Source organism: Pneumocystis murina, assembly GCF_000349005.2.
Source record: "Pneumocystis murina B123 chromosome Unknown supercont1.6, whole genome shotgun sequence".
NCBI lineage: Eukaryota > Fungi > Ascomycota > Pneumocystomycetes > Pneumocystales > Pneumocystaceae > Pneumocystis > Pneumocystis murina.
In genome coordinates, this window is record NW_017802364.1 from 1 (window position 1) to 22,444 (window position 22,444).

The window sequence follows — 22,444 nt, forward strand, 5'->3', positions numbered from 1 at the left end:
TAAGCCTAAGCCTAAGCCTAAGCCTAAGCCTAAGCCTAAGCCTAAGCCTAAGCCTAAGCCTAAGCCTAAGCCTAAGCCTAAGCCTAAGCCTAAGCCTAAGCCTAAGCCTAAGCCTAAGCCTAAGCCTAAGCCTAAGCCTAAGCCTAAGCCTAAGCCTAAGCCTAAGCCTAAGCCTAAGCCTAAGCCTAAGCCTAAGCCTAAGCCTAAGCCTAAGCCTAAGCCTAAGCCTAAGCCTAAGCCTAAGCCTAAGCCTAAGCCTAAGCCTAAGCATAAGCATAAGCATAAGCATAAGCATAAGCATAAGCATAAGCATAAGCATAAGCATAAGCATAAGCATAAGCATAAGCATAAGCATAAGCATAAGCATAAGCATAAGCATAAGCATAAGCATAAGCATAAGCATAAGCCTAAGCCTACGCTGTTAACCCTAATGTGCTTATAATGAAAATTGATAATTATATATTAATTTATAACGTCTAGTTAATACAAAAAAATAAAAGAAAAAGAACAAAATATATATCTACTTGATAATTCTAAAAGTCACTTTTACTTATGATATTCACTCGATAATGAATTGTAAACAAAAGCTGGTGATAATTCCAGACTAGCTTTAAAATACGCTATATTGTCGACTAAACTCAAAGGCTTAAGTATTCGATATTTTTCAAGTAAATATAATCTTTTGAGATATTTAATTGTCTCATCAAGTATGGATTTTACATCACTCTGATTCCTATTCTTACTTAAATGTTCAGATAATTTAATTCGAAAACTCGGAAAATCATGTGAAAGTAATACATAATTATAGAGCTCCTCTTTTGAAACGTTTTCTCCTTTACTACTTAAATATTCGGAAAGCTTATCAAGTGGTAGATCATAAAGATTATAAATATCAGAAGTAACAGTAGAAGTGACAGTATATGAAAATCTTTTCCTTTTAGAATAAAAGACCTCTTTAAATAGGTTTACAAGCTCATGGGGTTCTATAGGATCAGCCTTTTGAGGTTCAAAATCTATGGAAAATGTTATATAAAAATAATCTTAAGGGAAAATTACCTGAATTAGAAGTATAAGGAGCATTAACTACGCTAGACCAGACATTAAGATTTTCAGATAGAATATTTGAAGGATCCTTTTTTAAAAAGTATTGAAGACTTTCTAAATGGTAATTCAATTCTTTAGATGTAAGATTAAGGATTCTATCAAGCATTCTATTTAAAAATGCATCAATTCGAGAGTGCAAGACATGTGGCTGTCTTTCACTTTGAACTAGAATATAGTACCTATGAAACTAAGCATAATTTATAAATAAAATAAAAAAAAAAAAACCCTAGAATGTTCCTCGAAACTTTTATATCACTTTTTATAATATGACCCAATTGCTCTTTTGTTTTTAATTCATGATAGATAGGCTCACGCAAGATGAGGTATAATATAAGAAATAACATCACCCTTCTTGAGTCTTCCATTTCAGCTGCTTCAAAATACATAAATAGTGCAGATTTTGGACCACTTTTAGACAGTTCGTGAACGCGGAAATAATCAGAACCTAAAATGTTATTATATTTATAATATAAATAATTTTAGTAACCATCTTCTAGAGTTATTGCACGTGTATTAATATAATGGCGTTGAGAAGATGTTAAAGGATGTGGGGAAAAGGTTGTTTCTAACATATTATGAATGTGCAATGCATCCTATAAATTTAATTAGATAATTCTATAAAAAAAACCGGCTCACTTCTTTAGGAATATTTCCTGTTATTAAAACATCAAAATGGAAATTGTTTAATAAATTATAAAAAAAAGCATTAACATCAGAATGTTGAAATTCTATAAATATAGTTAGAAGCTTATGCTCTATAGAAAACGATATATTACGATCTAATACAAACAACATGTTTTTGAAAGGTTGTCTTTCTGAAAAAAGAATGTCATCTATGTCAATTTCCAAAAATGTTGAAGGTTCCGCTGAAATCCTCTGTATATAACTATAAATAAGAGTCGATCTTAAAGGGTTAAACAGTCGATGATCAAGACTTGTTTCCTTTAAAGTATTTATGACGCGAGTAACTAATTCCATCATTTTATTAGTATACCCATAAAACATTATTATAAGTCCATGCAATGTAGGTGTAATATAAAAATTTACGTTAGCAGTGGAAAGTAATAAAAAGTCAAATGGAAGAGAGCTATATATGTAAATTTGCAGAAATCTATTATCTATAAGAAATAATGTAACATTATTTGAGAATGTACCTTATTTTAAGCATATTTGATGGAGTCGAACTGACAAATGGACTAGATAAAATAAGACTAATAGTATAATTAATTCTATAATATTACTTTTTTAATAAAATGCGTATAACCCCATATGGACAGTAAAAAAAACTAGCATGCTTATGCCAGAGAGTGGAAACATATGTATCTTTTAAAAGATCCGGTTTAGTTAGAGTCTAATAATTGTCAGAAATAATATAATGATATTATATTAGCTTACTTCATTTAATTTTTCCATAGTAATATCTGATTCGTCAAGATAAATATTCTTAGGAGGATATTTTAGGTTAGGTGATGAAATATTTTTAAGTTTCTAATATAATTAATAATAACTAACAAATCATTTTATTACCTCTATGAATCTTTTTTTATGAGATTGTTTTAAATAAGTGATGTTATAATAGGGATCTGTCTCATTATATCCTTTTCTTATAGTATTTGAAAAAGAGATAAAATTTTCATAGTTCAATGCAGAAAAAAACTCATCAAATTCCTCTTTATTATATTCTTTTATAATATCTTGTTTTAATAAATATTTACGAGGAAAAGAATCGGCTAACAAGCTTGTGGATAGTTTATCAACAAGTTGAGATACCGACTCTTTAAAAGAATACTTGAAATTAGTGTTTTGAGCTTTCATTATGTCTTCAAAAACTGCTTTATTTGGCCCATTTTCTAGTATAAAAGTCTTTAGAATAATTTTTTATTTAAAATAATAAAAAACCTTTGAAGAATTGTATACATTTGAAAAACTCTAAGATCAGTTCTTCGTAAAACACTAAATAAAGTAAGATACGCCATTGAAATTAGAAAAAAATACGTCGTCCAACGTATAAGGGTTTTAAAGAGACAAAGAGAAGGTCATACTTCGAAGAATATTCTATATTTGAAAACCTATAAAAATATTAATATAAGACATGAAAAAAGAAAGTATTTACCTAATTCTCGAAGCCAAGGATTTCTTTGAAAAATAATCAATAGGAGAGTCAGGCCCTGAGTAAGCTAATAATATTATTAAAAATAAATATACCAAAATTAAGCCACTAACAAAAAATATAATTCAAATAATGAAAAGGGACTGATTTGTAATGAACCCTTGAGCTCGGAACAATAAAAGCAATATCTGCCGTATAAGGTGCACCAGAAAAATTATACCAATAATGATACTACATAATAATAAGTAGATATAAATAAAAAAATAATATCTCACTTTAGTTATAGAACTAAATGGGTTGACATCATCTATAGCTCTTTCTTTTTTATCTGGAATCTGACCAAATGTCTTTTGTACCAATTCTTGAAGAGTATCAAGTGATTCTATAGATATACTTATTAAAAAAGAGTATGAATACAATTTATTTCTATACCATTCCCACATACGGCTACCTTAATATCACGAGAATGATAATAATTATCAAAAAAATCTTCAAGAGCCTTTTTAACGCTCATATTTTTAGCTCTAGGTTCAGAAAATAATGTTTGACGATTGCCTGTAGTAAACTCCGGAAATAAACCAGTATCTTTTAAGATGTAGTTTAAAAAATGAAATCTAGCCTTAGAAAAACTGGAACGATATTCCTCAAATTCTATATTTATTAATGCCATTTGTGTAGCTATTTAAAAAAATACCTGAGTTAATAAAATGTGTTTCACGTTCTATTAAATCCTCTCTGAATAAGGGTTTAATAAAAAAATTAGCCATTCTATCAAGTTGTTCATAATGGTATTTCGGATTAATTTCACTAATAAAGACTGTGCGTTCTAAACCTCTATATGAATCAAAAGAACCACCATGATTTAAAACAAAAGAAGTATATTCGTTTTCCAAGGGATACTATTTATATTAAGAATGATAATATATCAATATAATAATACTTTTTCTGTTCCCATAAAAAGCAAATATTCACATAAATGTGCCAATCCCGGAAAACCTTTCTAAGATGTAATATAAGGGTTTTTATAAATTAAAAATCTTATAGGAGCTTACAGGATCGTCTTTACTTCCTACACGAACAGCTACTGATGTGGCTGCTAGACGTACAGAGGGATCGCTAACTAATGCTACTTCTATACCATTCTGAAGTTTGACAACTCTATATTCAGAGTCATCTAAAGTGGATTTTTCAAAATCTTTCTCAATAATTTCTACATGTGAAGGATTATAATTAGAGTTTGGATCTTTTGCCGCATTATTTAAATCACGGAATTCATTAGATTTTGTGTATTTAGTTATAAGCGTAAGAGACAGAAGTAATAAGGAAGTGAGTTTCATCCCTCTTTAAAAAAGTATTAATAAAAAAACCAGTAAATATCCGTCTTAGATATTAATCTATTTTTTTTATAAATACGTTAAAATCGTGTGATATTTCGGAAAACGATAAAAATAAAGTTTTTATAATATTATAATATTTTATTATATAATAAATTTAATTTATTTATTACAACCATTTAACTTGAAAATGTTTTCTTTATAAGATACCATTTGAAAATAATCAATGATAAATATTATTTGTTCATTTTTGATAGTATTTTTAAAAAAATGTAATAACTTAATACAATTAAATTTATTATATTATTTTTTATAGAATTTCATAACAACTATATTCACTGTTTATCTTTTCTGTAATTATTTTTCTTAATATTAAAATATTTTTTTTAACATTAAAATATTTTTTTTAACATTAAATTTTTTTTCGAATTTCTTTAATAAATATTGGATATAATTTAAGGCTTGTTAAAAACTTATTTTTTCTATATAAATAAGTTAATAAATATATCATGAGGTTATTTTAAAAAAATTGGGTTTTTTGATTTTTGAATCTAATGTTTATATAAATTTTATAAAAATATATTAATTTAAAATATACTTGAAAATTTTGCTAAAAAATATCATAATAGTTTTAGAAAAAATTGTATTGGAAATTATAAGTATAAACATTTAAAATTCTAATAGAAAAAATAATTTTAGTCTAAAGTCATGTAAAATCTTTTAATACGAACATTATTTTGGAAAAAAATATTAAAATTAGAATCTAATTTTTAAAAAAATTATATCAAAAAAAAAAAACTGCTATATAGAATTATCTCTATTTCCTGCGTTTTGTTTATAAATAATATTAAAATTATTATCATTTTCCAAAAAAAAAAAAAATACAACTTATAAAACAAAATATATTAATTATAGGATATAAAGAAAAATCGTAGCATTATATAAAATATAATGATCCAGATATATAGAAATGTATATATGTTTTAGAAATTCATGAATTATTTGGTTTCGTAAGAAAAATAGCTTAATCAAAAAAAGTTTCAAAAAAATTTAAGATTCATTTTCATTCGAAACATATTTTTTAATTTAGAAATAATTATCTAAATTCATACTTAGAAAAAGTTTTATTACCATCATGTTAGAAAGTACGTTGTTGAAACCTATTTTTAGACTTAATTTATAATCATTACATTAACACTATTTTACTGTTCAGAATTTTTGTGATAATATATTCCTGATATATTTCCCAAAAAATGCTGAAAACATATGTAATAACTAGAGAGGAATATAAGAATGCTAATAAAATCTAGAAAAAATCTTACAAACCTAAATAGCTTATTCCATTAAGGGCTATACTATAATCCGATACTGGTTCATTGTCATTTTTAGAAATTATATACATTTCCTTTCCACATTTTCTATAATTCTTCTCATATCATTTCACTTTTATATCAAACTCTACTTTTTTTCCATTTTTCTTAAATTCTCCTTTCCTTTTCAACTTTGTCCTCTCCATTTCTCTTCATCTACTCCCCCAAATTCCATTCATAACACCTCACTTTTTTATCTTATTTAATTTGACCTTTAAAATTTTATATAACATTCATCTTCAATCAATATATAGAATTTACCCCAAGGGCTAATTCTCCACTAATCATGTTCTGATAAGAGATTAATTCTCCGATGACTCAGGGACAATTTCCCAATAATTCAAGAGTAATTTTCAATTTTTATTTCATTATTCTAGATTAAAAATCTACCCCTCATTTTTCTGCATCTTCTATATTACATATAAACAATGGATATATGCACTTTTTCATTCTAATCGGTTTTTTCATTCATTTTACAACATTTCCATAACAATCACTCCCAACATTATTTTTATCATTTTTGGTATTCTTATTTTCATTCCTTCATTTGATCTCACTTCTTCCTCTTTTTCTGTTTCTGTTTCTTTAGTTAAATTACTTGTGCATCTTGTAGGCTTGCATTTTTGCATCGATGTCAATGTCACCGCAGATGTTATTGTAGATGTACTTGTTATCGTACTCGTATGCAACGATGTGCTCGTCACCCATATATCTGTTGTTTGAGCAAATGTACATTGTTCTGTTATTTTCCCTCCATGTATTGACTTTGTCGCTGTTGTAATCGTTGTTGTAGTCGTTGTAGTAGTTGTTGTAATCATTGTTGTAGTCGTTGTAATCATTGTTGTAGTCGTTATCTCTGTCGTCATTAATGTCATTGTATGATGCGGTGTAACTTTTAATGGTTTTATTCCTTCACATAACTTGTCTATTTCTGTACAGGCCGCATCACACCCCGGACAATCCTTTTTAAACCCGCAGTCTCCTTGCAAACCTTTACATTTCTCTTTCAATTCTAAATACAATTCCAATGCTCTTGCCGTTGCAACAAATGCCTTCTTTTCTGCTTCTGATACTTCTCCATCTACAAATGTCCTCCGAACAAGTCTAACATTAGTTGTGTTTGTCGTTCCACTTGATGTTGATCCTCCTGGTGTTGGTGTTCCTCGTGATGGTGATCCTGATGGCCCTGCTGGTGGTTGTGGTTGTGCTGATGGTTGTGCTGGTTATGGTAGTGGTACTGGTGGTACTGGTACTGGTACTGGTGCTGGTGCTCCTCCTGGTGTTCCTGGTGTTCCTGGTGCTCCTGGTGTTGGTGGTTGTGCTGGTGGTACTGGTACTGGTGGCTGTACCGGTGGTCCCACTGGTTTAGGAGCACTGCCATCTTGCACCTTTGATCCTGCACCTTGTCCATCTTGTCCAGGTCTTGATAATAGTAACTTAGCTTCCTTTCCAAATTCTTCTGCCTCCTGTTTCACCTTTTCGTATTCATCCTTCTTCTTCTTTAATTCATCTTTCTCTTTATTCAGTTCATTTTCTAAGGTTGGACATTTTTCTTTTATTTTTCCAACAAACTTTTTGCAAAGTTCTTCTTTCTTAGCATCTTCACATAGACTATTCAATGTTTGATTCCCTTCTTTTTTCCACTCAGTACAATGTTTTCCTAATGTTTCTTTACATTCAGTTTCATCGCCTAAACTACCTTTCAATATATGAGTTAACTCATCCTCCAATTTCAACTTTTCCAAGAATGGCCTACAATTCTCTATCAGTTGTAAACAGACTCCTTTTTCATTCCCATTGTCTCCTTTTTTCAACTTATCTGGACAATTTTCCATAAGTTCATCACAATATGGATACCATAACATGCAGATTTCTTCAGCCAATGTTTGATTTCCATTTCTACTTTTACTCACAATATCATGTTTTTTTATATTGTTTTTAAAAGCATTGCAATGATTTTTAACTTCTGAAACCATAAATTTACATGTTTCTTCTGGCAAAGCACATGAAACAGCAAATGTATTAGTCTCTCTTTTAAACAATCTATCACATTTTTCTTTCAAAGTTTTCATACAATTTTGAATATTCGCTAATGAATTACTTTTATCTTTTAAAAAAACATATTTTAGTTCTTTTGTAACTTCCAAATATTTACAACGCTCTTTTAATGTAACACACTTTACATTATTTGAACCTAAATCCTTCGCAATACCTTCACAATCCTTTTTCAATTTAATACAGTCCTCTTCTTTAGGAAAATCTCGTGCTTGATCCAAAGCTTGTTCTAAGTCTTTCGATCGAGCAAAAATAATTTCTTCAAGTTCAAGACATATCTCTTTTGGTCGAAGGCATTTTAAAAAGTTCTCAATATTATTATTTACAAGTGCTGCACAGTTCTCCATTACTATTTTTTGACATATTTTAAGCTTGTCATCTTTTGATTTTAATTTGTATTGTTCTTCGACCAATTTACTTTCAATTAATTTAATAAATAGTTGTTCTTGTTGCTTTTTATAACATGCTAATTCTAGATTTCTGCATCCTTTAACGAGATTATTTTTGCATGCTCCTTGAATAAAAAAACATTCTGCTCTAAATTTTAAACATTCTCTCTCACTAAATGATGTTGAAAGCTTATTCCAAAGGATATCTTTCCCTAGTTTATTATCAAATTTTGTAGAAAATCCATTTACATAAAGCATTATTTTAAGCTTTCTACATCTATTTTTTATTTCTAATATATCTTTGCATTTTTGCCTTTTGTTATCTTGACATAATTCCTTAAATTCAGGACTCAGATATTTAAAAAAATCACAGTTTTCCTTTAATTCATTCTTGCATTCATTTTCTTCCAAATCGGAGGCTGTTGTAGACAAAAAGATTAACATGTCGTCCAGTGTTGTTTGCAAATTTCCAATATGTATTCCTTCATCTCTCATTTTTTTATAAAAACCTTCCAGATCAATTTTCTCTAACAATGTTGCTTCTGGCTCAATTGGATTAAAATCTTTTTCTGGAGGCTTATATGTAATATTCTTTTTCTCACATAACACCATCAAGTCATTACAGTTTTTTTCGCATTTATTTTTAAGAAAATAACAGTTTTTGAGTTTTTCGTAACATTTTTCTTGCAATTCATTATCATTAAGGTTAATATTTAAAGAATTGCAAAAATAATTAATATATTCATTTAATTTTTCAAAAGATTTTTCAATTTCAAGACATTCGATGACTAAATCATTACCTTGTTGAATCAATATTGGACAGATTTCTTTCATTTTTTCTTTAAAATCATTATAATTAGCAATACTATCACCGACAGCTTGAAGAATAATTTCATTTGTCAGTTTTAAACGCTTCCTTATATAACAATCATATCTTATGAAATAACACCCTTCTAAAATATTAGAAGTTGAATCTTCCAAAAAGAAACATCTTGGCAAATATTTATCGCAATCTTCATAAGTTGAAAATTTTTGTATAATTTTATAAACTTCATCATAAACTTGGTTTACTTTTTCTGTAATATTTGTTTTTAGGTCTTTGCATTTTTGTCCTTTATCATTATCATTACAAATTTCTTTAGCCTTACTATCAACTTTATTTAATCCTGGATCTATATCCTTTAATTCTTTACAATATTCCTCAAGTTTTATTTTGCATTTGTTTTCATCATTATAATTTTTTTTTAAAATAAAACCATAAATATCTTCATCAATAAAACTTTTAAACGACGGATTTACTGCATTTGTTTGAGAGCTTCTAATACTTAAGTTTACGCTTTGACTTCCATATGTAAGGGCTAAAAATAATTTAATTAAAAATGAAAATAATCTAAAATATAATTACCAATTAAATTTAATATTACTATCAGTATAATTTTATTAATCATAAAGAAAATGTATTTTCCAAAGCTTTTGAGTCCTAAACATATAATACAAATATCCACAATATGCTTTTAATCAAAATTTATGAAATTTAATGGTTATTTTAAAATGATTATCTAAAAAGATGCGATAAAATTTTGCAATTTTGATAAACTCTAAAAAAATATAGAAACCGTTAAAAATAAAAATTATTACAATTTTTGATTATAAATTTTAAATCTTTATTTTTCTTTTTTTTTTATATTCTTTTTCATTTTATTCAATAATTTTTTATAAAATAATATACATACATATATATTGTTTTATCTACTGACTTTTGAAAACTTTTTACAATTCATCCATACTTTTGTCACTTTTAATACTATATTATTATCCTTAAATTTGACGTTTTCCTTATTTTTGGTATTCTTTCATTTGAACAACTAATTTCTAAACCTTTTTTTAATTGCTACATTCTTTTCAATATTGATTTATAATCAAGACTCTTTAATCTTCACTTTTAATCAAAAAATACTTTGTTGATAATTTCTAACATGCACTTCTTGTTTCATTCGATATATTCTTCTGTTCATTTTTGCTTATATTATTTAAATTTTTCTAAAAAGTTTATCTTGTGGTTTATCTATACTCGATATCATTGTATTTTGTAGGACACTTAGCAAAATGTAATATAATTTTTACACAAAAAACGTAAAAAATGTAGTCTTGATAATTACACAAATTAAACAGAAATAGAAAAACAAGAAAAATAATATCCAGTTACCAAGATAAATGTTAGGTAAAGGAAAAATATTGAGAAAAAACAGTAACATTTACACAATGTAAAAAAATCTAAAGACTTTACCCTGACCCTAAGTCTGATTCTAATCCTAAGCCTAAGCCTAAATTTAACTAGTTATGAAATCCAACTGCAGTTAGTCATATTCATATTAGATTTGCACTTTATCTAAAAAATGTCATCAATGACTACTTCCTTTTCAGAAAAAACTAAAGATCTTAAAGAAGAATATATTGTTAAGTTTAAGGCTGGCAAAATGATTCGAGATGGTACTACTAACATAGTAAAACCTGACACTAGAAAAGGGTAAATATTTCTATTTTATTATAAAGGTTAATATTATTCATGTAGAATGATATTTATAAGGATTGAAAATGACGATCTTCTTCATTTCTATTGGAAAGATAGAACAACTAATATAATTGAAGAGGTTTTCAAAAAAAAAAACAATTACAATAGTAATTAATTTAGGACCTTATTATTTTTCCAGGTGAAGCAGAGTTTTCATGTGTAAAAGATTCTCCGAGTGGAAGAGTTTTTGCTCTTCATTTCAAATCATCTTTCCAGATTTTTTTTTTTTGGATGCAAGATCTTAACAGTAATAAAGACGATTATTATGTTAATAAAATTAACGAAGCAATTAAAAATCCCGTAATTAGTGGTACATAAAAAGAGAGTTTTTATTTATCTAATAAAGAATTGTATTAGAATCTAATGAATATAATGAAAGCCCAAATGTAAACGATACACAATTTTTTGATAATGAAAGTAAGCTATTTATATCATAATTTTTTTTTCAATTTTATAGATGATAAATGCGTTAAAATTGCATCTTTAGACTCTGGAAAAGAAAATATGGAGACAAAGGAGCAAAATACATTGCCTTCTATGACATGTAAAAATCGTTTTTCATTATCTGAATATTTTTTATCTTTAAAATCGTTTTTGTCGAATGTGCATATTCCTGATGATTTTCCTAAAGAATCTTTTATTTTAACAGATATATTGACTCCATCTGAAGCTATTAACTTGTTACAAAATAAATTTATTCGAGAAGCTTTATTTCCTAATCTTCCACCTGATATTCTTCAAAATTTTGAACTTGATGAGAAAAGCCTTGAAAATATTATTTCTAGGGAATGTTTTCAGCAGGTATAAATTTAAAATATGTCTATTTTTTTAATTTTTCAGTCGCTTCGATCTCTTAATTATATAATTTCTATAGGGAAGTTAGATGCATTCATTTCGAAATTTGCATCAGATAATTTTAGAAAACTTGATGTGTTTTTTCGTGTCATAATGTCTTTGATTGAAACTATAGATCAGGAAATGAATATTAGCGAATGAGTTAATAAAATTTTAATATAATTATATTATCTAAAATTCTGGTAATTAATGTTTATAAGTTGCAAATGTTTTTATTATATATTAATTTTTATAATAATGAATTTTTGTATGATCATTTTAAACTGGTTATTGATGTATAAATTTTAAAAATGGATTTTTTATAGAATTTTATTCGGATATTTTTATTGTTTTTAGCTTTATAAGATTTTTTTAGTTATTTGACAATGAATTTTATATCTTTTGAAAATATACTGTTATATATGTTTAAATCTTAAAATGATATTTTTTATATGAAAGAAATTACAATGATTAATTCTAAAAAAGTCTATTACCTCATGAAAATATAATAAATATGATTTAGTTAATTGTTTTAGAAAATTATTAATAAAGTATTATTTTTCTTATAAATTAATATATTTTGAATCAATATTTTTATATTTTTTAGTTTTAAAAAAATTGAATAGATAATTTAAAACATTAAATTATCAGTCAAGCAAATATTATAAAAAAATTGTGAAATATTTCTTCAATTTAAAAATAATATTTATAAAAATCAATAAACATTTATTTTTTCAAGTTTAAAACTATTAATTTTTTTATTAGTATTAGAACTTAAATATATCAAATATATAAGAAGATTTCTAGCTAATTTAAACAAAAATTAAAAACTTAATATAAATTTAATAAAATTATATATTTTTTATTTTTAATTTGTTATTTTTAGTTTTTAAAATATAATTTGAAAAATATTTTTAATAATTAGCTGACTTTAATCTTAATTTCAGTTAAAGATCATAATTTCTCATTAGTTTTTTTCCTAATAATATGACTAAGTAGAAATAATAAGTATATAATTTAATATATATGTTATTCATTTAACAATTAGAACACAAAAGATTAAGTTAAACAAAATAACAAAAAAATATAGTCATTGTCTTTCAAATATTTTTTATATATTATTAAATATAAAAAAAAGCAAACTTAGTATTTAATTTATAAAAAAATATTTTTTATTTTTTTTATAAATATATATTTTAAACAATTTTTAAACATAGAATTTGAAAGACTAATTAAAAATAAATAATATATCAAAAATAAATACTACAATGGAAAATCGTTCACTAGAGGGAACTGAAGAGTCGACTTTCGATACTCCGGAAGTAAATACTTTTTATGGTTTGATGAAAGCAATATTTTTGATTTTTTGACTAGTAATATTTAGAAGATTCCCTATTAACAAATGATTCTGAAGCAATGACTTGGTAATCCATGGAACCATTGCCTTTCCATGTTAATTTATAAGGATATCATGGTGGTGCTCTCATGTAGGTCACGATTATTTTGCAGAAGTTTCAGAAGAATTTATTGAAGATAATTTTAATTTGACGGGCCTTAATACTCTTATTCCGTTTTATAAAGAAGCTCTTGAAATGATACTAGATGTAGATTCGGGTAATTAAATAATATTATAATTATAATGATAATTTTTTTATAGAAAATACTGATGAACATATACGAGCACCTGATCAAAATATAATAGAAAGCAGTGCCGAGCTTTTGTACGGACTTATTCATCAAAGATATATAGTCTCTAGAGCCGGTTTACATGCAATGGCAAGATAATTTTGGTTTTAAAAATAAAATTAATTTAAAATTATCTAGGCAGAAAAGTTTGAAATGGGTCATTTTGGCCATTGCCCAAGAGTGTATTGTAATTCTACCTCAGTAGTACCCTGTGGACGATCTGATCTTCCTGGTTTAGAGACCGTTAAGTTATTTTGTCCTAATTGTTTGGACATTTATGTTCCACCAAACTCTAGATTTCAAAATATTGATGGTGCATTTTTTGGAACAACCTTTCCTCATCTATTCTTTCAAACGTATCCTGAGTATAAACCATCCATTTCACGTAAGTGTTTTAATATTTACCAACCAAAAATATATGGCTTTAAAATTTCTGAAAGAAGTAAATCAGGACCACGAATGTCTTGGCTAAGAAAATTTCTAGGAAAAGTAGATTCTGAAAAAGAAAATCTATTGGATGAAAAGAATGACAATAGGGCGAAAGATAAAAATGATAACGAATATTTATGATATTTATAGGATTATCTTTTAATCTTTAAAAAAATAATAAGTCTTTTAATAAGTAAAAAAATATAAATGACTAGAACGCGTAATATAAAGAAATACATTTTATTATATATATTGTTAAAGCTCATGTAAACCTTTTAAGTGTTTAATGCATGTTTTTTTAAATAAAATTTTAATGATATCTAAGTTTGATAGAATTTTATATTATACATAAATAATGATTTATTAGATAATCGTTTAAACATATTTACAAACACTTAAGATATAAATTAATTATTAAATATATCTATATTGATTTTTTTAATATTTTAGTTTATCCTTAAAACTTATAAAATATTAAAAAATACCATTATGAATATTTATATAAAAAAATAAATGGTATTTCATAAATTTATATATATATATATATATTAATTAGATAATTTCTATAAAATATATCTCAAATATACATGAAAATGTGTTTTAATTTTAAAATAGAATATAGATATCTAATAAAATAACTATTTGTATAAATATTATAATATCACATTTAATTGAACTTTTTTAAAAATTGAATATCGGATTACTCTAAATTCTTAAAAATAATATTTAAATACGTTTCTTTATTAATTGATATACCAGATTATTTAATTATTCAGATTACTAAGGACATATACATAAGATTAATTAGTTAACTTATTCATTAGTTTTTCTTTCTATCAAAATGTTAAAACCATCCCTACCAGTTTTTGGCGTAATAACAACATATGCGTCTCGTATAAGAACAGGAAATACATCTCTTATTATACCTGTTCAAGGCCAACCTGGTGCTAGAAGCACGGGAAGGCTCTCTTCTCGTGGTAGTGTAATATCTTATGCAGAAAAAGAAGATGATGATTGGGATCAAATTGCAGAAAATGGACATGAAACATATATAGCAGATATAGACGATAATGGAGATAACAAAGGTCTTATGAATGGGCCACCACCTGATAGCGTTGTTAAGCGGAAGCCTGCAGTTAAAACAAGACATATGTATAGGTTAGTAAAGAAACGTATATTAATATTATATTTAACAATGAAACAGATCAGATGATCAAATGAAATTTGCTGCCGAAAATGAAGAAGTGTTGATCCCAATTAGACTGGATCTTGAGCTAGACAATTATAGATTAAAAGATGTTTTTACATGGAATATGAACGGTTTGTTTTTTTTAAAAAAGAAAACTATTAATTTAAATAAATAGAAGAACTAATAACTCCTGATCTTTTTGCACAAGTAATGTGTGCAGATTTAGATATACCCGCTTCGGTTTTTGCTCCGCAAATTTCCTCTGCAATACGAACACAAATTGAAGAATATGCACCTGTTGCAGAAATATCTTTACCTGAGAACAACGATTTAAGAGTCATAGTAAACCTATCTTTACATTTATCTAGACATCTCTTAACGGACAAATTCGAGTGGGATTTAACAGGTTCTCTTACACCAGAAGTCTTTGCTAGTCAAGTATGTGCTGATTTGGGATTGGGAGGAGAATTTTATCCAGCTATTGCACATGCAATTCATGAACATCTCTTTAGACTAAAAAAGGAAGCATGTGAAGGCGGCTTACCATTTGAACTGGACAATGATGCTGCCTATGGCGCAGAAGCAGGTATTCGAGTCGAACAAGAAACTCTTGGTGCTAGTTGGGCACCTCATATTGAAATTCTTAGTAGAGAAGAAATAGAGAAAAGAGATGGTGATCGTGAGCGACAAGTTCGACGAACTAGAAGAGAAGCATCTAGATTTAATATAGGAACTATTTCTAGCTTCGGTGAGCGAAAAGGTGGACGTGATAAAAGAGGAAGAAGTATAAGTCCAACTGGTAGAGGAACATCTATAGAACATGGAATACCAGCTGGTGTAAGTGGTGCACAGACATTATCTGATTAGTAAGTTTATCTTATATAATATTTTTACTAATTTATTTGCAAAGTGAGCGTACACGCTGGAGATGCTCTTATTGTCATTGTTCCGGTACTGGTACATGGGCTGTACGTCGAGGACCTTCTGGTAATAAGGTAAATATTATTTTTCAAACCCATATAATAATGACTTTTATTTTATCACTAGACATTATGCAATCCATGCGGTGTTGCTTATGCTAAAACAAACGAACTTCCTATGTGGAGGAAAGGCCTTTTTCGCTAAAAAATATATCTCTAAATATTTCAAACTGCATATTAACTTAAAAGAATAAAACTTTCTCCAAGATCTTCTATTCAATTTTTATATACATTTATGTACTATATTTATAAACACTTAAAATATACAATTGTTATTTTTTATTTATTCATAGAAAAAATATAGCATTAAATTATATAGTATAAAAACTTATCGATATTGTATTTGCCAATACCTTATAATAAATTATATAAATGCTATTAACTTTTTTTATTTTTTTAAGGTTATCCTTTTTTTTAAAATTAGGAAAAGTGCAAAGATTAAAAATTTTTTAGTATTTACGTGTAAAGATTACTAATAATCTGTTAATACATATAAAGTTTAGCTTATATATTATCTTAGAATTAATATTTAAAATAGAAAAAAAATAACGTATTTCTTGAAAAGTCATTAACCAAAACAAGTTAAATGAAGAGCCCTAATCATTTGTAAACCCACGCATTTTTTATCAATTATACTGGTAAAAATAACCAGATTTGGAATATCTCGGATTATTTTAACGGAACGTATTTAGCTTTTAAATAATCTAATCTCTGAGGATATCTAAGTATTGAAAATCATAGACTCTATAAATATTAAATAAAAGTACTTTAGAGACAATAACGTTTTTATCCTTTATATTATACTATTACTTTTTCTGAAAATCAAACTGTTTTACAAATGATTGAAGAAGTACAAAAAGAAATAATACAAGAAAAGATATCAGATCAATCATCTCTTGTAGAGCCAACAGAAGAAGAGTTATTGACTCTCCATCGAGTTTCTGGTAAAATTCCACTTTCAGCATATCTTGTTGTAGCTATCGAATTATGTGAGCGTTTCAGTTTTTATGGCTTAACTACACCTTTTCAAAATTACATACAATATAAGCCAACAGACGTAATCCCCGGTGCCCTTGGCCTTAAACAAAGCGGGGCAACTGCATTAAATAGTTTTTTTTCTCTTTGGTGTTATCTTACGCCAATATTGGGTGCTATTATCGCAGATCAATATTTAGGTAGATATTCGACAATATTTTGGTTTTCTTGGGTCTTTCTTGCTGGACAGATAATTCTAATTTTCACATCAACACCAGCTGCCATTAATAGTGGTGCATCTTTATGGGGCCTCATACTTTCTATGATTATTATTGGATTGGGAACAGGCGGTATCAAAGTAAATGTATCACCTTTAGTTGTAGAACAATATAAATCTCGAAATCTATATGTGAAAACATTAAAGAATAATAAACGTGTAATAGTTGATTATAACGTGACCCTTCAACATATTTTCTTAGTATTTTATATGGCTATTAACATTGGATCTTTTGGTGGTATTCTAACTATATTTTTAGAAAAACATGTTGGATTTTGGCTGGCTTTTCTTGTTCCTGCATGTGTATTTTCTATTGGAATGCTTGTTTTAATAATCGGAAGACGTCTTTATATTTGTCAAAATCCTCAAAGTTCTGTAGTATTAAATGCATTTAAAGCTATATATATTGCAATAAGAAGTGGATTTAAATTGGATAATGCGAAACCGAGTAAAACCAATGGAAAACATAAATTATATTGGGATGATACATTTATTGATGAACTTCGAGTAACATTGGTTGCTTGTCGTATATTTCTATTTTTTCCAGTTTATTGGCTCCTTTACCAGCAAATAGTTTCAAATTTACTTTCTCAAGCGGGGACTATGGAACTAAATGGTCTCCCTTCTGAGCTCGCTCAACAGATTAATCCTTTGGTATTGGTTACTATGATTCCTCTTTTCAATAATTTTATTTATCCTAAGCTTCGGAAATATGGAATTTTATTTCGTCCTATTACAAGGATTTCTTTTGGTTTTTTTGTTGGATCATTAGCAATGGCATATTCCGCTATAGTTCAACAAATGATTTATAACAGTCCTCCTTGTTATAAATATCCTGGTGACGTAACTCGTTGTAGTGCTATTAAACGGCGAGGAGAGCCAAATAAAATACACGTGGCCTATCAATTGCCAGCATTTGCTCTTGTAGGGATTTCTGAAATATTTTCATCAATTACCGGTTTAGAGTCAGTGCAAAAATTATCCTAATTTTGTCAATATTAATATATATTAGGTATGCTTATACTAAAGCTCCATCTACCATGAAATCATTTGTTATGTCTTTATTTTTCTTAACAGTTGCAGGTAAATATTAGAATGCTTTGTTTTTTGATATATTTCTTATAATTAAATTAGCTGGCTCAATTATTCAAATGGCGCTTACCCCAGCTTTTAAGGATCCTTTAATGGTTTGGTTCTATAGTTCTGTTTCTATTGGATCGTTTATAACTGGAACTGTGTTCTGGTTTTTATTTAAAAAATACAATAGTTTAGAGGATGAAATGAATTCTTTCCAAAGAAGTATTAGAGATATCAAAAATAAAGATTTTAAAGATGCAGAAAACAAACCAGTTGAGGTAGCTTGATAATTTAAGATAATATTTGATAGGAGCTTAAAAATATTTTTGAATTAATTTTATGTATAGTATGTATATGTGATATTTTATTATTATCTTACAAATAATTGGAGTTTTTTATATTTATTAGATAGAAATTATATTACAAACTTAATTTTTGGAAATTTTGAAAATTATATAATTTATAAATTTGTTAGATGAACTTACATGAGTGCTGAGAAATAGGAAATACTAGTATTTAATTAAAATAAGATATTTTAAAAAGTTCATAAATACATCTTAAAAAAAAGTGTATAATTATCAGTTTTTTTTTAAAAACAACCTTGCTAATTTTCTATATATACGTTACGAATAGAAATGCGTATAAATAATATGAATATGAAAAAATTATACACTTGTTCGAAATGCTAAAAATATTAATTTATCTAAAAAATATGATATTAAATATTCGATGATATTGTCAATAGAACATCAATTGTAGGATTAATTTTTCCATTCTCAGAATCGATAATTATTCCAATAACATCAAGATCTACAGATGGAAACATTTGACTAAGAAAATTAAGCATTTCAGATTCTATTTCAACTTGTGTTTCCTGAACAGTAGCAATTTCAGACATTGGAAATTGAGTATTTATTTTCGATAACATTAACCTTTTTTCATCTAAATTAGTCGTAGATATAATATTCTGAGGTATTTGATTAGATGATAATTGTTTAATAATAGGTTGATATGATTTTTCTGTATTTTGATCCATAAATATTTTTCCCAAAGATAAAAGGGGTTTTTGAATATTGCGAAATACATCAGATGATTTAGATGCAATATATTCTTTTGCAGGCTCTAATAAAGCAAAAGTCATTGATTGAGCATTTTTAATTCTGTCATCCTTATTTTTTTGCTGAGAAATTCTAATAATAGAATGCTCTAAATTCCTTTTATATGTAAGAAGCTTTAAAATTATTGTTATCTATATACTTCTCAAATTCTTCATTAGAAATTGTTAATGACGATTTGTTCAAGTTTTCGATAAAAGCAACAGCAGCTATCTTAACAATATAAACAAACAATACAAATAGGAAGGAAAAAATTACTAAACTAGAAAAGTAATATTCTGATTCCCCAGAAAGTTTATCTGGATTTCTAAATCGAGATATATATCTTTATCAAATAAGTGTAAATAAAAGTAAAAAAAGAACGTACTGGATATTTGATATCAAATGTTCAGGATTAGTCTTAAGTATTATTAAAATTAAAGTAGGAATAAATTTATCCGCTGATTCCTCAATTTTTGCATATCTCAGTAAACCTGATAATGTTATAAAGATAAAATAATATTTTATAAAACATACCAAAAATAACCTTAGAACAATTTAAAATACAAAAAATTTTATCTCTTGGAGAACGATAAGCGTTAATTTTTAAAAGTTCTATATAATAAATAAAAATACATTCTACTAAAAAAATTATACCTTGTCCTGCTAATTCTAGAAATTTTTTATTTAAATTCGTGTAAGGAATTTCTATATGTTCCTCTCTAATCCAATTAAACATACTGATTTTTTCTTGTATAATTCTATCTCTTTCTAAATCATCGCTATGTCCACTAATATCATCATCAAGTAAATAAGATATAGCCGGAGAAAATATTTGTTCATATAATCTTATTGTTATTAACTTTTCCATTCCTTCTTTTGCATTATCAAATTCAATTTCTGATGTATTTATCCAAGGTTCAACAAGTTGCATCTTTAGATATATAAACTATTATATAAACTATTATTATAGTCATAACAATGAAATATATAGGCATACCCTTAGAAAATCATGGATAATTTTAACCTTTTCCTTAATCGTCCATGGTTTTTGTAGAAACTCATAAATAAAACTTTAAAAGATTAAAATAATTAAAAATAATTAAAATATTAGAACCTTTTCATATATTTTGCTATAGAAATAGCAGATTTACATCTAAGCTGGTTAACAAATTTTCGAAAATCAAGATTCCGAAGCAATTTTGATTCCAATTTAAATGTCAATACATTTTCAAAATGATTTTCTTTAATATCTTTTTCCAAATCCTTTTTATAAAACATATTATTCCTTCTATTATTTGAAAATACAGAATCCATATTCTTCTCTTTTTCTGAATCTTCTGAAGTACTTTTTGGGTAATCTAATGTAATTCGCTGAAAGAGATTTGTTTCTGATATAATACTCATATCTATACTTTTTTTATCCAAAAAATCACTGTATGTTACTTCCATACATTTTTCATCCATTAATGACGAGAAGGTTCCAAGAATATGTGTTTTTTCTGTTTGAATAGAAGGTTTTCTTTCCAAACACCTTTGATATTTAGATAAATTAAACTCATCAAAATATTCTTCACAATGCTCCTTCTCTTTGACAATCAGTTCATTGTTCCTTTTTTCGTCGTTTAATGTTCTTTCAGAATCTTTCATAGCTTTAGTGTCATTTTTTTATATCAAAATTTTTAGGAAATTTTATCATTTTTTTGAAGTTATCGAAGATTACAAAAGATGGATAATTTCCGCACTTCTATTTTTAAAAATACACATTTTGTATTATTTTTTTAAAAAAAATTCTACTTTATTAATTCTAAGATAAAATTTATTTTAAAAATACAGTTGAATGAGATCAGAGTTTCAAAAAAAAAAAGCAAATATTCTTAACAAATTAAACGCAGAAGGGTTAGATTCATCTCCAAAAGGTTTTCCTGATGAGCCTATAGTTTCACTTTTAGATCTTATTAATCATCACCCTCATCTTGTTACAACAAGTTCATGTTCAGGTAGAATAGCAATTTATGTTGAAAGTGAAATTGCAAATAATATAGGAGGAAAAGGTTTAGGAGGAAAATGGCTAATGGTTCAACATGAACCATGGGATGATTATTTAGAAAATTTAGATATTTTGGCTAAAATATGCGGGAAATATCCTGTTAAAACGATAGATTTTAACGATTCAAAGAAAGGACCATTAATTCATTTTAAATTTGAACCTATGGTACTGTTATTTCCTAATACCATTAACTTCAATTAATATCAAGATTTTGCATATTATGTCAGAGACAATATCAACTGCTCGTGCTTTTTTAATTAGTGCACTTTCATCTAGTTTTAGAGAATCTGGTCTTATTTTATCAAAAAACAATATCATTATAGCAATTCGATCTTCTATAGGATTTAGTTGTCCTATAGGCTATCTTAAAAAAGAACAGGATGTTGAATTTGTTCAGTTATTAGTAGATGAGAAATATCTTTATTTATTGATAGATATGGCAAATAAAAGATTTAAGGAAAATGAAAGAAGAAGAGATATGCTATATAGAAGCATTTCAGGTTGGATTATGAAAGAATCCGAAATGAGCATGGAAAATAAAAATGAATTATCAGAAAAATAAATGTAAAATTGAAAACAGGTTTTATAAAATAAAATTAGGAGCCTTTTTAATATTTTTTCTTATTTAATATAAAAAGGACACTTTGTTTGAAATTGTCAATAAGATTTATAATGCAAAATATAGGACTATCGATAGAATCAATTCTTCACATTTAGAATATGTTTCTAATTTTATATCAAAATACTCCATCAACAGATTTTTATTGCTTATATCTTATAAAAATATCAATAAAAGAATACTGTTACCTAATTCAATAAATATTTATAATATTTTTCAAAAGAACCGAAAAATAAATTTATAGTTACGAGTAATCTTTATTTTTGATACTATATTAAATAGTAAAAATTAAAAGTAAAT

The 22,444-nt window shown here is 26.6% G+C and overlaps 10 protein-coding genes across 10 annotated transcripts; 6 read left to right on the plus strand and 4 right to left on the minus strand.

The window, feature by feature from the left end:
* Positions 1 to 10: 10 nt before the first annotated feature.
* Positions 11 to 442, plus strand: PNEG_04277 (hypothetical protein; the record flags this gene model as incomplete). Its single annotated transcript, XM_019757798.1, has 1 exon — positions 11 to 442. A coding segment is annotated over one exon (432 nt), but the record flags the coding sequence as incomplete, so codon positions are not given.
* A 40-nt stretch (positions 443 to 482) lies between these two features.
* PNEG_01105 (hypothetical protein) lies at positions 483 to 4,591 on the minus strand. Its single transcript, XM_007874829.1, has 19 exons — positions 4,267 to 4,591; positions 4,155 to 4,214; positions 3,909 to 4,113; positions 3,647 to 3,865; positions 3,490 to 3,596; positions 3,328 to 3,445; positions 3,218 to 3,281; positions 3,100 to 3,173; positions 3,004 to 3,057; positions 2,632 to 2,954; positions 2,500 to 2,592; positions 2,346 to 2,455; positions 2,259 to 2,300; positions 1,881 to 2,215; positions 1,741 to 1,832; positions 1,592 to 1,697; positions 1,330 to 1,549; positions 1,057 to 1,283; positions 483 to 1,013 (listed from the first exon to the last, which is right to left on the minus strand). Exons 1-19 carry the CDS (start codon positions 4,549 to 4,551, stop codon positions 547 to 549), a joined length of 3,201 nt encoding a protein of 1,066 aa, XP_007873020.1. The 5' UTR covers positions 4,552 to 4,591; the 3' UTR covers positions 483 to 546.
* An 877-nt stretch (positions 4,592 to 5,468) lies between these two features.
* PNEG_03607 (hypothetical protein) lies at positions 5,469 to 6,294 on the minus strand. The gene is made up of 3 exons (XM_007875118.1): positions 5,875 to 6,294; positions 5,755 to 5,823; positions 5,469 to 5,708 (listed from the first exon to the last, which is right to left on the minus strand). Exons 1-3 carry the CDS (start codon positions 5,948 to 5,950, stop codon positions 5,635 to 5,637), a joined length of 219 nt encoding a protein of 72 aa, XP_007873309.1. The 5' UTR covers positions 5,951 to 6,294; the 3' UTR covers positions 5,469 to 5,634.
* A 97-nt stretch (positions 6,295 to 6,391) lies between these two features.
* On the minus strand, positions 6,392 to 9,810 carry PNEG_01106 (hypothetical protein; the record flags this gene model as incomplete). The annotated part of the gene is made up of 4 exons (XM_007874830.1): positions 6,392 to 6,950; positions 7,004 to 7,107; positions 7,157 to 9,720; positions 9,768 to 9,810. The coding sequence occupies 4 exons, from the start codon at positions 9,808 to 9,810 to the stop codon at positions 6,392 to 6,394; spliced, it is 3,270 nt and encodes a 1,089-aa protein (XP_007873021.1).
* A 948-nt stretch (positions 9,811 to 10,758) lies between these two features.
* On the plus strand, positions 10,759 to 11,930 carry PNEG_01107 (hypothetical protein; the record flags this gene model as incomplete). Its single annotated transcript, XM_007874831.2, has 6 exons — positions 10,759 to 10,889; positions 10,935 to 11,013; positions 11,055 to 11,244; positions 11,292 to 11,351; positions 11,392 to 11,735; positions 11,775 to 11,930. 6 exons carry the CDS (start codon positions 10,759 to 10,761, stop codon positions 11,928 to 11,930), a joined length of 960 nt encoding a protein of 319 aa, XP_007873022.1.
* Positions 11,931 to 13,020: 1,090 nt separating this feature from the next.
* PNEG_01108 (hypothetical protein) lies at positions 13,021 to 14,105 on the plus strand. Its single transcript, XM_007874832.1, has 4 exons — positions 13,021 to 13,106; positions 13,153 to 13,382; positions 13,426 to 13,544; positions 13,593 to 14,105. The coding sequence occupies exons 2-4, from the start codon at positions 13,361 to 13,363 to the stop codon at positions 14,022 to 14,024; spliced, it is 573 nt and encodes a 190-aa protein (XP_007873023.1). The 5' UTR covers positions 13,021 to 13,106; positions 13,153 to 13,360; the 3' UTR covers positions 14,025 to 14,105.
* Positions 14,106 to 14,724: 619 nt separating this feature from the next.
* On the plus strand, positions 14,725 to 16,197 carry PNEG_01109 (hypothetical protein; the record flags this gene model as incomplete). Its single annotated transcript, XM_007874833.1, has 5 exons — positions 14,725 to 15,041; positions 15,088 to 15,203; positions 15,248 to 15,938; positions 15,983 to 16,067; positions 16,120 to 16,197. 5 exons carry the CDS (start codon positions 14,725 to 14,727, stop codon positions 16,195 to 16,197), a joined length of 1,287 nt encoding a protein of 428 aa, XP_007873024.1.
* A 619-nt stretch (positions 16,198 to 16,816) lies between these two features.
* Positions 16,817 to 18,724, plus strand: PNEG_01110 (hypothetical protein). The gene is made up of 3 exons (XM_007874834.1): positions 16,817 to 18,269; positions 18,317 to 18,387; positions 18,439 to 18,724. Exons 1-3 carry the CDS (start codon positions 16,891 to 16,893, stop codon positions 18,666 to 18,668), a joined length of 1,680 nt encoding a protein of 559 aa, XP_007873025.1. The 5' UTR covers positions 16,817 to 16,890; the 3' UTR covers positions 18,669 to 18,724.
* Positions 18,725 to 19,099: 375 nt separating this feature from the next.
* PNEG_01111 (hypothetical protein) lies at positions 19,100 to 21,173 on the minus strand (the record flags this gene model as incomplete). The annotated part of the gene is made up of 8 exons (XM_007874835.1): positions 20,593 to 21,173; positions 20,476 to 20,548; positions 20,133 to 20,424; positions 20,013 to 20,090; positions 19,864 to 19,969; positions 19,755 to 19,821; positions 19,639 to 19,709; positions 19,100 to 19,595 (listed from the first exon to the last, which is right to left on the minus strand). Exons 1-8 carry the CDS (start codon positions 21,123 to 21,125, stop codon positions 19,100 to 19,102), a joined length of 1,716 nt encoding a protein of 571 aa, XP_007873026.1. The 5' UTR covers positions 21,126 to 21,173.
* Positions 21,174 to 21,242: 69 nt separating this feature from the next.
* Positions 21,243 to 22,087, plus strand: PNEG_01112 (hypothetical protein; the record flags this gene model as incomplete). Its single annotated transcript, XM_007874836.1, has 2 exons — positions 21,243 to 21,690; positions 21,734 to 22,087. Exons 1-2 carry the CDS (start codon positions 21,316 to 21,318, stop codon positions 22,085 to 22,087), a joined length of 729 nt encoding a protein of 242 aa, XP_007873027.1. The 5' UTR covers positions 21,243 to 21,315.
* Positions 22,088 to 22,444: the final 357 nt, after the last annotated feature.

Coding starts and splice junctions, on each gene's coding strand:
- PNEG_01105 (XM_007874829.1), bottom strand. CDS start 4,551: ATGAAACTCACTTCCTTATTACTTCTGTCTCTTACGCTTATAACTAAA. Junction 2,301..2,345: donor ATACGCATTTTATTAAAAAA/GTAATATTATAG, acceptor TATTTTATCTAG/TCCATTTGTCAGTTCGACTC. Junction 1,014..1,056: donor TCCTTATACTTCTAATTCAG/GTAATTTTCCCT, acceptor CATTTTCCATAG/ATTTTGAACCTCAAAAGGCT.
- PNEG_03607 (XM_007875118.1), bottom strand. CDS start 5,950: ATGTATATAATTTCTAAAAATGACAATGAACCAGTATCGGATTATAGT. Junction 5,824..5,874: donor TAATGGAATAAGCTATTTAG/GTTTGTAAGATT, acceptor ATTCCTCTCTAG/TTATTACATATGTTTTCAGC. Junction 5,709..5,754: donor TATCACAAAAATTCTGAACA/GTAAAATAGTGT, acceptor GTCTAAAAATAG/GTTTCAACAACGTACTTTCT.
- PNEG_01108 (XM_007874832.1), top strand. CDS start 13,361: ATGATACTAGATGTAGATTCGG. Junction 13,383..13,425: donor GATACTAGATGTAGATTCGG/GTAATTAAATAA, acceptor ATTTTTTTATAG/AAAATACTGATGAACATATA. Junction 13,545..13,592: donor GAGCCGGTTTACATGCAATG/GCAAGATAATTT, acceptor AAAATTATCTAG/GCAGAAAAGTTTGAAATGGG.
- PNEG_01110 (XM_007874834.1), top strand. CDS start 16,891: ATGATTGAAGAAGTACAAAAAGAAATAATACAAGAAAAGATATCAGAT. Junction 18,270..18,316: donor TCATCAATTACCGGTTTAGA/GTCAGTGCAAAA, acceptor AATATATATTAG/GTATGCTTATACTAAAGCTC. Junction 18,388..18,438: donor ATTTTTCTTAACAGTTGCAG/GTAAATATTAGA, acceptor TAATTAAATTAG/CTGGCTCAATTATTCAAATG.